Raw genomic sequence first — 17,831 nt, 5'->3', positions numbered from 1 at the left:
TTTTTGGCTGATGCTGAATAAGCTTGCTTTCTTGCATCATATGCCTCTACTAATGCTAATGCTAACAGGATCTAGATAATTTGGGCAGATGGGCTAAGAAGTGACAACTGAAGTTTAACCTTGACAAATGCAAAGTACTGCATATGGGTAGAAGTAACCTCAGAGAAACGTACCAACTGTGTGGTACTACACTTAAGGTGGTAGAAAATGAAAAAGATCTGGGAGTAATTGTGCAGTCAGATATGAAGTTTTCTGAGCAATGCAGACAGGCTGCCAGGACAGGTCATGGGGTTTTGTCAATGATATATAGGAATTTTGCTAGCAGGGAGAAGGAGGTGATTGTCCCTCTGTATAAGGCAATGGTCAGGCCACGCCTTGAGTACTGCATACAGGTCTGGAGGCCTCATTTTAGGAAGGATGTAGATTTACTTGAGCGTGTGCAGAGAAGGGCAACAAGATTGGTGAGGGGAATGAAGGGATCCTCTTACCAAGAGAGGCTTAAGTTCTGCAAATTGCAGTGGGTGGAGACTAGGCACCTGCGCGGTGATCTGATTGAGGTGTATAAGGTCTTGAATGGGTTGAGCATGCTGAATTCTGATGGGATCCTTCCACTTGTTCAGATTACAAACCTAAGGGGGCATAAATTCAAATTAAGAAAAGACTGATGTAGAATAGATGTGCAGAAATTTGCCTTTAGCCAGCGGGTGGTTAATTGCTGGAACAAACTTTCATCTGTCATTGTGGAAGTTGATAGGTTGAATAAATTTAAGGAGGAACTGTACAGGCATTTGGAGGGAATGGTGTGTTTTTTTTTTTTGGCTGATGCTGCACTCATACACTTGCTTTCTTGCATCACATGCCACTACTACTACTTAAAGTAGAGTATCAGAGGATACGGTGTACGTGCGTATGATATCTAAATCAAAATTAACTGCCAGGAGAACGTTGGTTAGAACAGTGGGCAATAACTCATGGAGAATTGTATATAAGCTATGTACTGGCAAGACTAAAATATATAATGGAGATACAGCATACTCTATTGGAGGTGTTGACTAGGAAAGTACGAGTTGGAGAGAAAGTATGTCTGCGATTTTGGATCATCTGATTGGAGATACTATCTCTGAGCAAGACGATGAGGAACAGATGTTGATGAAAAGGCTTAGTCATGCTTACTCTGGGGTACATGACGAGGATCCCTTTAGCCTGATTGAACTCTGTGATGCAGTACAATGCATAAGGAACAATAAATGCCCAGGGATGGACCTCATTGAAGGAGAGGTCATTAAATGGGCTCGTCGATCCTTCAAGAAGGATCGACGAGCTTGAAGCTTTTAATAGCTGCCTACGTGACGGGGCCTTTTCATCACCATGGAAGGATGCCCTATTAAAGCTGATACTGAAGGGACCATCTAGGCCAAAGAATGATCCACGATCTTATCGACCTATTGCCCTCCTCCCTGGATTAGGAAAGCTGTTTGAAAGGATGCTGGCAAGACGGATTACTGACTATACTGAAAAAAACTTAGGCTGGTCTGGGAGACAATATGGTTTTACTCCAGGTCATGGAACAGAAGATGTGCTTCGGGCATTGCAAAACTATATATTAGGCTCGAACAATAAGTATGCCCTTGGAATCGTTATTGACTTTGAGGGAGCTTTTGACTCCATTCAATGGAGCAGCGTTCGTATGATGTTGAGACTTGCAGGCTGTTCAACTAAGATCTTTAGGGTAGTAAAGGACTACTTCATGCACCGTACAGTGACTGGTTTTTTTTTTTTTTTTTTTTTGGGTAGTTGTTGCCGCATCGGCTTCTGTGGCCATAATGCACCTCCCAAGGTTTTTGCAGTACTTTGATCCAAGCCCGAGGCGGGATTCAAACCCGCGACCTTTGGGTTGCCAGGGAGGCATTTTACCCACCCGGCTAGCCCAGTGCAACAGTGACTGTTAAGTCGTTGGTTGATTTTATTGTACGAGAGGTGACCAGGGGATGCCCACAAGGATCGGTTTTTGGACCACTAATGTGGAACCTAGTTTTGGAGAACTGGTTGCGTAGGGACTTTGAGCATACAGAGATGGTGGCATATGCTGATGATCTTGTGTTGCTTATTGAAGGAAATACATGGATGCAACTAGAAACTAGGTCACAGCAGGTTTTGTTTGAACTTAACAACTGGTGTAGGTTACATAAACTGACCGTATCAGGAACCAAAACAAGGACAATAGTCTTTAAGGATCAATTTTCAAGTAGAAGACCCCCGGTTGTTAGAATGAATGGGTCGAGCCTAAAATCGGCAAGGCAATTAAAATATCTAGGCATTACGTTTGATAGATCTTTGATTTTCAACTCACATGTTACTTATCTATCAGAAAAGGTGAGGAAATTTATTCGGATGATTAAATTCCCCAGCCAACTCAAATCACTAGAGTTGGCTGGGGAATAAAAGGTAAGGTGCTTAACTTGCTATATGAATGTGTATTTATCCCCATGGTAACGTATGGTGCACCAATTTGGTTTGAACGTGCAAGTGGAAAAGTATTTACTAGAAAGCTCAGTTTCATTCAAAGAGTAATGCTCCTTAGGATGTGCATGGCATGCAGAACCCCAGCTTTGCAGTTTGTGACTGGAAAATTGCCTATTGATCTGCATTTATTGTATTGTGCATTGGCTTACTTCATCCGCCGTGGCATTCCCTGTTCTTTTCTGAATATACAGGTGGACATTTTGGCAGATCCCAGGAAGGAAAGGACAAGAATCTGGGATGCTTTGGTAAAAGTCTGGCAAGAGTGTTGGAGTGTTTGTGATAAAGGGCAGATTACACAAAATATTTTTCCCAGATTTAAGAAATGCAGCCTCAATAAAATTCAAATGGTTTGCCCCAAACTTACAAGCTATGTTCTTATTAACTGGTCATGGTTCGATTAATGCAAAGTTGCATGATTTAGGAATTAATGAAAGATCTAGCTGCCACTGTGGCGAAAGAGAATCGTGGGAACATATTATGTACAACTGTGAGGAGTACTGTGATCTACGAATTGAATTGGTATCTCACGTTAGTATTCTCAATCTTATGGCACAAGGCTACGAGACAATTCTAGTTGATAAACAGGAGAACTTCTTGGCTTTCCAAGCCTTTGCAACTGCAATATTTCTTAGGCAGAAGACTCTTCTGCATCTGGAAGCCTTGGATTTGTAATGCGGTATGGTGTATGCTGAATTACCTAGAATTCTGTGAAATCGTGGAGGCTTCAGTCTCCTATATCCACTGCAACTCCAGCTCCTTGTGCTGGAATTTCTGCTCTTGGCAGCTCCTGGCACTGGTATTTCTCTTCTCAGCAGCTCCTAGTGCTGCTGGCTTTCCAACAGAATGTGAACAGATGCAGATATTTCCAATGAAGTTTGGACTTTGTCTGAAATTTAATTATATGTATATTTTATTTTTTTATGTAATTTGATTATTTTTCAATTTGTTCATATCAATCTTTTTTTGGTCATGGCAGGTTTTTTCCCTCCCTGTACTTGGGCAAACAGGAGATGTTGTTATGTTTGTTATTTGGTTTTTAGGAGCATTAGCAACTAAGGCCATATTGCTCTGGGCATATGCGGTGGTCATTCCCTGACCTTTCCGCATCATCCGTATTTGGTGGTCACAGGCTCGAACCCAGGTCTAATCAAGAAGCGTGTTCTGCCCACTGCTGCTCCTTCCCACCTGGCTACGGAGGTGCCCATATAAGAGTACTGCTAAATTGTGTGTAATTGACAGTGGTGTTGCCATTGGTTGGCTGGGACTGTTTTAAGTAATAAATATCAATCAATATTCTCATGCGATGTCTACCCAGTAAACTCTCTACCTACTGCAACAGTTTTGAGTGTGTTTTTTTGTAAGTTACTGTATTCAAAAAGCGGTTTCTATAATAAAACTCAGTTTCTTTAGTAAAATTTGTCTATGTTTGTCTTAATTTTCTAAGTATTGAGCTTAGTATAATAGTCAAGCATTTTTTTTAATACTAACTCTCAAGCAACCAGAAACTACAGTTATCTGGCATCTACCAGTCCCCATGGGTGCCAGATTGTTAAAAATACAGTTCAAACACACTTAAGAAAAACAACTGGGTAAAGCATATCTATACATCATAAGAGGTGCATTTCACAGAACATTTACAAATGTTTTGCTATCTATCATGAACAGATACTTTGCATATTAAAAACAAGAAATGCAATACACTATAAAGCTAGCATGTTTCCTAAGTCAGCCATAGCTTTAAAAAAAAAAAAAAAAAAAAACTTTATTAGTATTTAGCCATACAGTGTAAGGAAGCCAAAAGCTTTTGCTGCACCAGTCTAAGACACACTACCCTATGTATTCCCCTTTCCCACAGGTAATGATTCAGCAAGGCCAAATTGTTCGATTATTACCAACTCAAACTGAAAACTTCCTACAATCCAATCTATAATTATTTCCTCTTAGTTTAAATTTATGCCCCCTGGTTCTAGCATCATTTAATAACATGAAAATTTCCCCATCGTTATTTTACTATCCCTCCTCTCAGATGCTGTTGTTGTTGTTATTTGGTTTTTAGGAGCATTAACAACTAAGGCCATATTGCTCTGGTGATATGCGGTGCTCATTCCCTGACCTTTCCGCATCCTCCGTATTTGGTGGCTCATGGGCTCGAACCCCGGTCTAATCAAGAAGCATGTGCTACGCACTGCTGCTCCTGCCCACCTGGCTATGGAGGCGCCATTCTCAGATGCTTTAAACCTCAACCAGCTCTCCTCTAAGATACATAGTTACCAATCTCCACAACCTACATATTTAATCTCTTCTCACATGAGTGCCCTTCAACCAAACTCACTAGGCACACTGCAGTGAATGTTTTATTTATTTATTTATCATTAATTGATCATGTCATCAAACTAGGCATGTGCTTGTATTCAGGCAGTCACGTTCCAATTCATTTTTTAAACAAAACAAGCAAAAAAGTGTTATTTTTATAAAAGATGAAACTTATTTATTTTCATATTTATATTTTCATATTAAAAACATTACTTATATTATCAGAAATACAATATAATACTCTTTAGTAATATTTTTATAGGAATATAATAAGTATTCATCAAATTTAATATTTTTTTGTGTCTTCTTTCTGAAATTGTGAGCTGTGTCGTAAGGACACCTGCAGCCTGCATTATTAGATGTTGAATTTACTAACAGTGGTATTTGAGCTTTTTTTTTTTCCCCCTTTTTCTTTATTCCTTAAAACATGATTTTTTTTTTTTTTATCAACTCCTGTTTTATTTTTTATATGAAATTTGTCTCCACTTTGAGATTATTTACAGTAATGATGACAACTGATGAATTAACCTGAGCAATACAAAAAAAATTAGAATATAGATATTAAAAAGATACAGATGATTTTTCAATAAATATGCCAGTGTATTCCCTGGAAGGACTTACATAGCCCCAGGGATACACATACCACTATGATTTACTACCTTTGTGCTAAAACACAAAAGTTAGCATAAAATGAAAAAACAGACTACACAGTTTCAAATTATTTAATAAAAAATGAAATAAAATAATTCATATTTTTGAGATTTTGAAAATAACTTAAAAAAAAAAAAAAAAAAAAAGGTTACAACTTATGATGGTTTCAGGAATAAATATTTTCATTAGCAGCAAATTCACTGTGTAAACAAAGGTGAATGAACTCTATGCTTTCTGGATATCGAGGGTTTAATCAAACAACTAACTACAAAATCACATTTTTTTTTCAGGAATAAGGAAAAACAGTTTTGACAACTTTTCCTTCAATTACTAAAAAAAACCATACAAAATGATAAAAAATTAAAAATAGTTACTTATAGCATGATATATACTAACACTGATTTCCATGATGTTGTTTAATAGTTCACTAATAAATTAATTAATACTATGGTATTTTAGATAACATTTTTTGACATTAAAAATAGTTCAGAGAAAGGCACATTACATTTTTGTACTCATTAAATTTTTACTGAAATATGTCATTTTTGTTCACAATAAATTCAATCACATATTAAATTTATTCATTCTCTTCTTCTTCCGTATCATTGCCATCATCATCATCATCAGCTTCACTGAGACCTTTGTAGAACCCACGATAGTGTTGGGGAATAATGTTTTCTCAGCATAAGTCCATGAGATCTTTATGCTTCTCAGCCTGGATCTGCAGAGGGCCATTGTCTTTTTTCTTTAATTCCAAATTTGAGAAGATGAAGCCACGAAGAATCCATCTTTGAATTTTAAAGCATTTGAAATTTTCACCTGGGTAGCTATACCTGAAATAAATATTTTCCAGATCTTCCTTCCGATACTGCAGCCAGACAATTTCAAGCCATTTTACTGGTTCCCCAGTAGAGTCTATCTTTCTGTTTTTTTTATTACAGTGCCGGAATAATACCTCTTCCTGGCTGACTTCTTTCACTAGATACTTCCCAGATTTTGAAGCCATTCTGGTCAATGCATGCCATCCAGGAGAATCAAAAATACCACCAGTTCTGCTTGCAGTTTGAATGTGTGCATGCACGAAATCGCATTTCATCTGGGAATGCCCTGGTTCGAAAAATATTTGATTTATTTTGCAGATATTCAAGGTGGTTTGGATGGCATACATAAACACGGTTGATAGATTGCATTTTTATTTTGCCCTCCACAAGTGTCAGACATGAATACAAATTCTTTTCCATCATTGATGGACTTTGTTAGTTGGTACAAGCATGATGCCACTTCTGAGGCTCCCCTCCCAGCTAATGCCTCATGCCACATAAAATTAGTCGCATTTTTGTGCCATCAGATTGTAGACTGTCAAATGCCATTTATAAAAAATTGCTTTTGCAATATTGTGTCACTACCCTGATTATTTCACTGAAACAGTCACATTTTATCAGTATATTCTTCGAATGTAAAAATTCTTAGAAGCCTTTGTATTATTCGCTGAAATATGGATGATAACATACATATATATATATATATATATATATATATATAGAAGCAATATGGAAAGGGAAAAAAAATAGAAAAAGAGTGAAGAGTGAAGAAACAAATAAATAACGAGGACAGAAGTAGAAGGAATATGTATCTAAAACTTGTGGAGAGACTTGCAGTCATCTCTTTCTTTCTTTATATAATTAAAGACTTCATTTTTATTATTAAACATATTATTTTTAGTTTTATATATATATATATATATATATATATAATTAATTTGTTTCTTTATTATATGCCATTTCTCAGCCTGAAGATAAAATATCTACTAGATCCTTTAAACAATACATAAAAACAATTATCATTGTATTACAATAATAAGTGGACAGTACATTAAGCTGGTATGTGTTACATTGTACATACTGCACTTACATCATGGAAAAATAAGTATTCAGTCAACTCGCTTTCTACTTTTGTATACTACTGCAAAGATCAATGTGTGAATTCAAATAACTGACTGCATTAAGCATGAGGATATTTAGCCAAAAAAATAATGTAGTTATAGGCATTATAAAATGTCTATGTATAAAAAAGAAGTTTTAAAATAAGCAATTTCATCCCCATGTTTCAGAAACATTTGTTATGCAGTTTTAAAATAAGTAGTTTTCCCCATTGTTTTTGAATCACAGGCTAAGTAGTTTCAAACCCATATTTTTTAAAACTGAAAAATGGATTTTAAATTAACTTTTTTAAAATCCTAAATTGGCCTTATATTTTTAAAACAGTGGCTAAGAGTTTAAATAAGCAGTTTTTGTGCATACATTTTTATAAAAAAAGGCTTGAAACTTCATAGTACTAATATAAAAAGGGAATTTTTAATTTGTCTTAGCTGATCTCTTTGCTATCAAATACTTTACAATTTCAAACCATTTGAAGTTCTACACTCATGAGACAAAACATTAGAACCACCCGTCTCCACAAGTAGGCAAATTCTACAGTACCTAGGAGTGATGTCAGCAACCAGCATAGCATATATAGTGATGGCACAATAGTGCCTGCCAGTTTATCAGTACAAAGCCTGTACAATGGGGAAAGGAAAGACCTGAAGGAGTTTTGAATGAGAAATAATTTGTGGTGCTAGGAAGATGAGGGCCAGCATCTCAGCAACCACAGACATTGCCAGCTGTTTGAGGGCCATCATAGTGAAGGCATGGCAGGAATGGTTTGAAGAGGGACACACAACCACCCAATGTTCTGAGACGGGACACCTCAACTAGTTGACAGTCTAGGTGAATGGATGCTGGCACATGCCATCCAGGAAATCAGACGGCTCACAATTCCTCAATTAATGGCAGACTACAACTAGGGTGCACAGAGAAACTTTTCTGAGCATGCCAACCAGTGGGTACTCTTGCAGATAGGCCTATGAAGCAGGCTACCTGTTCATATATTCATGTTGACTGATTTTCATTGACACCTTCGCCTGCAGTGGGCACAAGAGCACCATTCCTGTACACTGGATGACTGGAAAAGAATCATCTGGTCTGATGAATCAAGATTCCGGCTCCATGTGCCAACAGACAGAAACATATTTGACAGCATGCAAGTGAACAGCTGCAACCAGACTGCATAGTCAAACAAAAACAAGCCTGCAGCTGTGGTATAATGGTTTGGGGGATGTTTTCATGGACATCACTGTGTTCCTCACTTCATCTCCATTGAACACACCCTCATCACCAGATAGGAAATGTTTCAGACCATGTTTTTCCCTACATGGTGACCATGTATCCAAATGAAGTCTTTCAAACATAACAACACCCTGTGTCACTGTGTAGGAATGATTCAAGGATCATGCACAAGCATTTTGTGTATTCTCCCACCAAATTTCCCCAACATAAATCTTGCTGAACATTTGTGGGATGCAGCATTCACCAATCCATACCAGTACCCCGATCTGTTGCCCAACTCTGAGACATCCTTCTGTCCAGCTGGTCCAGAATACCTGAGGACACTTTCCTCAGTCTCATGGAGCTGATGCCACACCAGTGCAAGTGGTTATTACAGCAAAAGCAGCCCAACACACTATTACGTAGTGTGGTCATAATGTTTTGACTCACGAGTGTATTTGAACTGCAACAGTTAAGTACATATACTATGCATCCATGTATGCACACACACACACACACAAAATTTGTGTGCATATTAAACAAGCATTTTTTAATACCTAGAAAAAAAAAAACTGACTGTCCCAGAAACAGATATTTATTATGCCCAAAAGTGTAATACAACAGTTGCCATACCACCCATAGAATAAAGATCGCAGACCCAATTAAGCAACTACCTAGGAACTACTTAATTACTTTATTACTTAATTACTTTATAATCAAATTATCAACTATTATGTGTGTTTATAAATTCTATTTATTCAATTTTGTTTATGTTTATAATACCTAACTTGCATGTGCTCATGGTCATGAAAATTGGGTCTAATTAACATGCAAAAATTCCACCTGATTTTCTCTCTCTCTCTCATACACAACTGCATCTTTGCTACAGAAACAAGGTATGCATATCCAATCCATATAATTACATTTTATGAAGTACTATTTTACAACAATGGTAATAGCTAAGCAGAAAGAGAAAAAGCACTTTTTAATCCATCAATAATGGCAATTGGTTACTTTTACTTCCTATCATCAAAATTACCCACTAATTAGATTTAAAATATTTTCAAAAAAAAAAAAAAAAAATCACTAAAACAAACTACAGCCATATAATTATTCCAATATAGCCATATAATTATTACATTAGATTAAATTAGATTAAATTAAATTAAATTAAATTAGATTATTATTAAATTAGATTAAACAATTAAATCTGCAATGTACTACCTGCTGGACAATGCTCTGCCTTCTCCAAATTGTCACCTGGAAGAGAGAAAATATAAATAAACAAAAATAAATAAAAAAACACAATTACAAATTTAAACAATATTAATTAAACAATAAAACGTTAAACAATATTAATACTTAAGATACTTAAAATTAATACTTAATACTTTTGAGAACATATACAGTGCCCTACCATTAATATTCAGATACCCTCTATTGATAGTTGTTTATGTCCTACCATGCGCAACTATAAATATGGTCATTGGCCTTCAAAGGAGACTAATAAAATTGTGAATACAAGATGTCATGATCATTGGAGCTAACGTACTTCCAACACAGAATGATAATAGAGTGCCACATAAATAATCAATCTATATATGACATTGACAGTACTGAAGATCTCTAGGTCAATTGGTGATGTGATCTGCAAATGGAAGTGGATTGATGCTCAAACCATCATGAAACAACCTGGAAAACCTCTGGAGCTGACAGAACATAAACAGCAGAGCCCTGCAAAACAATCATCCAGTCGGAAAACAGGTCAATATTGTTGCAGCACACATAGATCCTCGGTAAGACTATTGCGACACATATCAGCACCAGTATAGTGTGCACAATGTAGCATGATATGGGTTACCGTGGTCATACAGCAATCCATCAGTCGCTAATTACCCCGACTAATGCTGTTTAGTTTGGTGTAAAGCCAGCTGTTTGTGGGCCATAAACCAATAGAAAGGAGTGCTATAGACTCACGAGTCATGGTACATGGTCAACCAGTCTGATGGGCATGCCTGAGTATGGCAGATTCCCAGAGAAAGCTATCTACCAGACTGTATGTCCCAACAATGAAGTTTGCCAGAAGTAGAATGATGAACTGGGACTATTTTTCATGGTTTGTCTGTGAACCACTGGTTGTTTTGGACAAAACCATGAATGCTGAGGTCTATCTAGATATCTTGGGCATTAATGCATCACCTACATTGTAGCATCACATCATACATCAGTTCATGTTGTGAGGACTGGAAATGAGGATATGAGAAACAAAAAATTGGACTAGCTAGCCCTGACCTCAATCCTACAGAGAACTTCTAGGATGAATTAGACCATCAGGTGCATGTGAAGAGAGACTGTCCAAAAAACAGAGCTGATCTGGTCACTGCTTTGAAGGCTAAATGGCAGAAAATATCAGAGGACATTTACAAAAAACCAGTGGAGTGCATTTCACAGAGACAAAAGGTTTCAGCACAAGTTATTAGTTTTCCTGTAAATAAAGGTTATTTGTAGATATGCAGATGTCCAGATATTAGTGTAGTGTAGTGTATATCAGCTCCCCAGTTGGTATATATTGGGGATCACAAGCTTCCCCAATTTTATATATATATATATATATATATATACTAGCTAAAATATTAAAATTTGAATTGCATTGTAATAAATTAATATTATGTTTATATTAATATTTATTTTTAAAAAAATTATATTTTTTAACAAAAAAGATTTTTATGACCAGTAATTATAATATTAAGTTCACAGAATGATTGCAGGTATTAGTTTCTTAACATCATGACCAGCACTGTCATGTGCAAATAATTTCTTCTTGCCTGAATGATTTCTTAATGCACTGACTACTCTAGTGATAAAGCATCACATTCACACAATATTAAACATGCTCTTTATGCTGTGTATTATACCTTTGAAGTGTATTTATGGTCGATTTTTACGTCATGCGGTCTGAAACACACAGAGTAACTTTCGGGAAAACCACTCCCTTTAACTCGAGATGACTTATGGCCGCTACACACCTTCAGGTAAACCTGTTGGTGTGTTGGTCCGGCAGACCTGTGCAGGTCTACCGAGCGTGTATATATAAAACTGCACAGGCAACTGGAGGAAATATGAAAAATCATTTGATTTGCCTAAACGTGTGTGTGTGTGTGTGTGTGTGTGTGTGTGTGTGTGTGTGTGTGTGTGTGTGTGTGTGTGTGTGTGTGTGTGTGTGTGTGTGTGTGTGTGTGTGTGTGTGTGTGTGTGTGTGTGTTGGGAATCCCCCAATCAGGCACACTGCCTGATTGGGGGACTCCCCTATTCAACTATCATTAATAATTACATCAGTTCTATGAAAAAAAAATTAATTTTGTTGCTGATTAATAAAAAATTTGCCTGAAGTAGAAGTAAATTTTAACATCAGAGTGTCAATAAATATAATTTATAATAACAGCAATAATAAAATTCATTACTATATTATTTTATTAAATTTTAATAAATCTGGGGGATTTTTCTGAGAATTTTGCTAATATAGGAGAATTTTAAATTGATCTAGGGGGAAACTGATTAAATCATCTGGCAACACCTGGACAGGTGTTGCCAGACGATTTCATCAGTTTCAGTTCAAGTGCTGTGTCATAGCAGATAAGCTAGAAAGCATGTATTATAGGAACGAAATGCCGTCCCGAAGCCATCAAGAGTGCATTGAAGAATTTTTAGAGATTTATAGAAGTGTACCTTGCTTATGGCAAATTAAGTGCAAAGAATATCATGATCGTGCAAAGAAAAAAGCAGCATATTCAAGGTTGTTGAAAAAATTGAGAGGTTGAGCCTTCTGCCAACAAAGAAAGTGTTGTCAAGAAAATAAATAACATACAAAGCAATTATCGCAAAGAATTAAAAAAAGTTAAAGCGTCATCGAAGTCAGGATCGATTACAGAGGATATCTACCAACCAAAATTATAGTATTTCAAACTGCTAAGTTTTTTGAACGATCAAGACATTCCTTGAAGCTCTCGCTCCAATATTGAAAGCAATGACGACGAAACTGGGATTGAGGTAAGTTGAATAAAATAATGTAATTTTTATATTATATGCAAACAAACAAAGTATATTACATGTCAGCCGACTGAATGAATGGTGACAGGTTTATCGGAGTGTGTGGATGCACTACGGGTGTCTGGTAGACCTGTTTAGGCATGCCTGCACAGGCATACCTGACAGGTTTACCCGAAGGTGTGTAGTGGCCATTAGAGCCCAGAATTATTATTATTAGCCATATGGTGCAAGGAAGCCTGAGGCTTATGCTGCACCAGCCAAAAAAAAAAAAGGCGCCTCCATAGCCAGGTGGGCAGTGCATAGCACACGCTTCTTGATTAGACCGGGGTTCGAGCCTGTGACCACCAAATACGGATGATGCGGAAAGGTCAGGGAATGACCACCGTATATCCCCGGAGCAATATGGCCTTAGTTGTTAATGCTCCCAAACAACAAACAAACATAAGCCAAAAAAAAAAAAAAATTCCCGAGTTACCCTGAGTGAGAGAGAGAAGTAGAAAGGAATCACCAAGAAAGAGAAGAATGATGATATCCAGCTCAGGACCATGGGTTTGCCAAGCTCATACTCACCAAATGTGAGCCCCTGAAGAGGCTTTTAAGAATTCCTCCATCTCCCATGGGATTCTAATTCAGACCTCTCCAGCCAAGTAACGAACCCATTATACTATCGCTAAGAACCGTAATTTTTGGTTTGACAAATCAAGTACAACCGAGTTAGAAATAAGAGAAGTCTGCAAAAATGGCATAAATTTATATGACGTGAATCTAACGCAGCAGAAACTAGATTCCAAAAACAAAGTTCAATTACTGAATCACCAGTTCGGAACCCACTTCGTTTTTGGCAAATTTTTGTACCGAAGCATGCACACTTTGTGTCATTGTCACATTTTCTGATTGCAACGAAGTACAGTACTAACTGTGGTAGGTGTTTTTTTTTTTTTTTGGCTGATGCTGCATAAGTTCATACACTTGCTTTCTTGCATCACATGCCACTACTACTACGTGAAAATTCCTACACAGGAGCGCGAACCTAGCAAATCTTAACAGTTCGCTTTCCTAGAGGCATAAAGTTTCAGGAAAGTGAATACTGGATAGAAATCTGTAACATGTTGATATATTTTCAATATGGAAGCTACTATTACTTTACTACTAATTTCTTACACGTAGCAAAGAAGTAGCGGTTAATGGGAATTAATCGCTAGTTTATTTTTTATGTCACTGAAATCCAACTTTGCATAACTGGAAAGAGCAAACGCTCAAAAAGTCTGCGTACTACATTTTGTGTATTTGTTGTACAGAGTACAATAAATACACAAACTAGATTATTAAAAAAATAATAATAAAATAACAGGAATCGCGAGATTATTTCATTATTATAATTCATTCCATTTTTATAAATATTAAAAGATAAAATTCTGACATCATGTCGAACACCCTATACAATGGTTCATTTTATTCTGAAGAGATAACTATATGGTGAATGATAAGTCCATTAACTATATATACATTACATTCGTCAATTAATATGGACATTATTCGATGTTTTCTTGAACGACTGGGAAACGATGATGCTGAATAGAGTTAGCAAAACAATTTTTCTGCTGTAGGTTACGCACGCACCTTGGCATATCCCTGACCTTGAGAATGGCGCTGTCTCCGGCAGTATCTTGCACCCTGTGAAAACTCACCACTGAAATACAAAGCAGTGTCGGGAAGAGGTACCTACCTCGGACGAAGGGTCGCAAAAGTTAGCCAGATTTGATGATATGAGTGTATAAGATACAGTTAATTGGAGGGGGTGTAACTCTTAACAGCTGCACAACTTGAGCTACAAATTTCTGCCGCATCTGTACCAATATCTCTAATAATTTTTTTTTTTAAAGGGTCCTATCATATATGTCGCTCTGGAAATAAAAAGAGCTCTTCTTGAAATATATAGTCGTTATCCACAACAAATGCATTTGTTCGTCGCGAAGAAGTCAATATGTGTGTCCCCCAAAGTTAAGTCCCTGGTGATACTTCTCCCTCTGCTAAATCTGGTGATGACTCTTCTCATAACTGAGCTTAGAACTTCACAAGGACCATACGCTAGAATGTGAATCTAATCTCAACGATTCTGATTTTCAAGTACATTTACGAAACTAGATATCAAAGTAAAAAAAAAAAAAAAAACACTACTGAAGGAACATAATTCTATTCAGACATATAAATGATCTTAAATTAACGGTTCGGGATTAAATTAACTTCACAACTACAATTTCAAAATAGTTTGGAGAAATCTGTTCCACAAACGAAGAACAAAGAATCAAGACAAATTCTTGACTAGTAATGCGCACCTTCAGAATTTGGTGCTCCAAATTCTGGAAATTAATTTTTAAATAAACATATTTCAAATAAACAACCTCAATTTTACCGTAATTTTCGATTACTAACAGATTTTTTAACTGTTTTAAACATTTTAACAGACTGTTAAAAAGTAATCGAATTTCTTAATTAATATTACAGTATTTGTGTGTGTGTGTGTGTGTGTGTGTGTGTGTGTGTGTGTGTGTGTGTGTGTGTGTGTGTGTGTGTGTGTGTGTGGGTTCCCCCCTCCCCCCCATTCTGAATAACGGTTACTGAAATTGTTAGTTGCGACCTTCAGATAAGGGAGCATTCATATTTCCCTCGCCGTTTTTCGCCTCTATCAGCAGAGGAGATGATGGTATTTACACGTAGTAATCAAAAGTGGCGAATATGTTGGAGTCATGTTACAAGCAAAAAGCCGCTATCGAATTTTGGTCTACAGAAGAAGGGCCAATTGGCAATCCATAAACCACTCAGGATATATATACTGTACTATATCTCTCAATGATCCTCCTAGTACTGTGTTGTTGTTTTCACTTGTTTAAAAAAAAAAAACAGAAGAAAAAGGAATCATTCCATTTAGGTAACCTTCTTATAACATTACTGCGCCATTACAAAAATAAATTTTGTCACTCCCTGGATATGTTTGACAGTATTTGTTAATGAGTATATAGCTAATGCCACTAATGACGTTAAAGTGTAACTTTAGCGTCATTAGTTGATTCTCATTTGCGACAAACAGCGCTTTCTCCCACCCCAAATAGGAATTCTTTAAGAGTTCTATTTGAGAAGGATGAGGATGACTTTCTTCCGCCGATAGACTATACCCCCTTGTTGCCATATACAGATAAGAAAATTCCAGCAAATCTCTTCATGAAGTAATTATAATCTCGAAATCTCAGCATCTCGACAATTATGACTTTCTCGGGCTGAATCGAGTGTACAAAATATCTTTGAGTTTTCTTCGTTTATTCTGTTCAAATAAAACTCCATTTTATACCCACACAAAAGATATAATATTTATATAAAAATAAAATATAGACATTCAAATTAAAATGCAAATACTAAAACTATAATTTAAAAAAAATAATTTAAAAAAAAAAAAAAAAAAAAAGTCTGTTTTTATTAAAGTAACAAATGGGTGGCGAGGGTTAACGTTTGAAAACTGAATATTTCCAAGTTTGCATATTCACCATCCTGTGAATTCCTTTTGATGCCGCCTCCAAACCTTTAAGCATAGCAAACTAGGAATACATCCATAAAACCATAAAGGTTCAACAGCGAAAAGCTGGAATGGAGTTTCATTAAGCGCAAAACGTCCTATATCTCTACTTACAGTAAAAGCTAATGGAATTATGAATTGTAATATAGCATAGAGGTTCCCAAAGTGTAGGGCGACCTCGGGAAGGAGGACCATGTTTTCCCAATTCCCCTTGGGAGGCGCACTTGGTTTTATGAAGCATCTTTTTAACTAAATATGGACAAACCATCCCACTAATCCAGATATGAAGCGTATTTTATTTCATCTTTGATATTAAATGTATTTAAATACATATTAATTTATAAAAGTATGTGTACTCATCGTAATTTCACGTCCTCCTTCCAAATCTGGAATATTAAACTTTTCACTTCCTTTACAGATGCAATTCGAAATAATATAACTAAGCTGGTGAGTATGGGCTTGGCACACCCAGGGTCCTGAGCTGGATATCATCATCATCCTTCTCCTTGGTGATTCTTCTCTCTCTCAGAGTAACTCGGGTTTTTTTTTTTTTTTTTTGGCTGGTGCCGCATAAGCCTCAGGCTTCCTTGCACCATATGACTAATAATAATAATAATAAAATAAGCTGTTCACTAAAAATGTAGCTAATTTTCCCAAACTATAGCTGCTCATCAATAAACATTGTGTATTAATTCGGAATGACATACACGATTTTAGTACTAAATTGACATTTTAGTATTTTAAATATTTAATAAAATAGAATACGCCCAATAACAAACTTCCAGTTTCAAAAAATTTTTGTTAAGTAAAAAATAGGAAGCTTAAACGAAAAATGTTTGACAACAACCACGAATCTAACCAGACAAGGAGCATCAAATAAAATTAGTTGCACGTGATCGCTCATGTGTACTCTCGTACCAAAACATTTCTAGAGAGAAAAAAAAAGGGGGGGGGGAAGGAGCCAGAAAGTCTGGTGGTCTTTCTCAATCAATTATGTATATGACGAAATTAACCTTATAATGCTGCTTCGCTATATCGCAATGCTTTTACTCAACATTTGTAATTAAACGAGCATTAAAAATTTTTAAAAATGAAAAAAATACAAACCATTGCCAAAAAATACATCCTCCGTTGGCTGCATTATACATAAAACCCATACACACAAAAAACAAACAAATGCACATATCGCTATTCGATGAGCAAACCTTTCAATTTACAGGATGTATGCCGACACCGCCCAAATCAAGATTTCCCGGTTTCCTTCATAGGACTAACGTCGGCTGACCTGCCTGGAAGCACGAGACTGCGAGGCCAACGTTACAGGAGAGGAATATTCTAGGAAACAGCAAACAGAACGTTGTTTTGGTGTGTGTGTGTGTGTGTGTGTGTGTGTGTGTGTGTGTGTGTGTGTGTGTGTGTGTAAGAGGGAGAGAGAGGGTGTACATGGAAGCTCCAAAGGTAGGTGCAAAATCTTGATGTGCTGCCAACTATTTCAGGGAACAGCATACACTTTTCTCAAGAAAATAAAACAAATGATTATTCACGAGGCGAAGTATCCAAAATTTTTCATTCTTCAATAAAAA

General features: G+C 36.5%; 1 protein-coding gene across 1 annotated transcript in view; it reads right to left on the bottom strand.

Annotated features, from left to right (window-relative positions):
- LOC150075981 (uncharacterized) overlaps positions 1-17,831 on the bottom strand; it is a 701,253-nt gene that overhangs the window by 378,932 nt on the left and 304,490 nt on the right. The window contains 1 exon segment of the mRNA XM_090387465.1: positions 9,858-9,893. Within this exon segment, the coding sequence (XP_090243591.1) occupies positions 9,858-9,893 (36 nt within the window).

Source organism: Mastigoproctus giganteus, chromosome 13 (genome assembly GCF_048544385.1).
Source record: "Mastigoproctus giganteus isolate SK-2022 chromosome 13, ASM4854438v1, whole genome shotgun sequence".
Taxonomy (NCBI): Eukaryota; Metazoa; Arthropoda; class Arachnida; order Uropygi; family Thelyphonidae; genus Mastigoproctus; species Mastigoproctus giganteus.
Note: the sequence above shows the minus strand (reverse complement) of the source record. Positions and strands in the feature narration are given on the sequence as shown.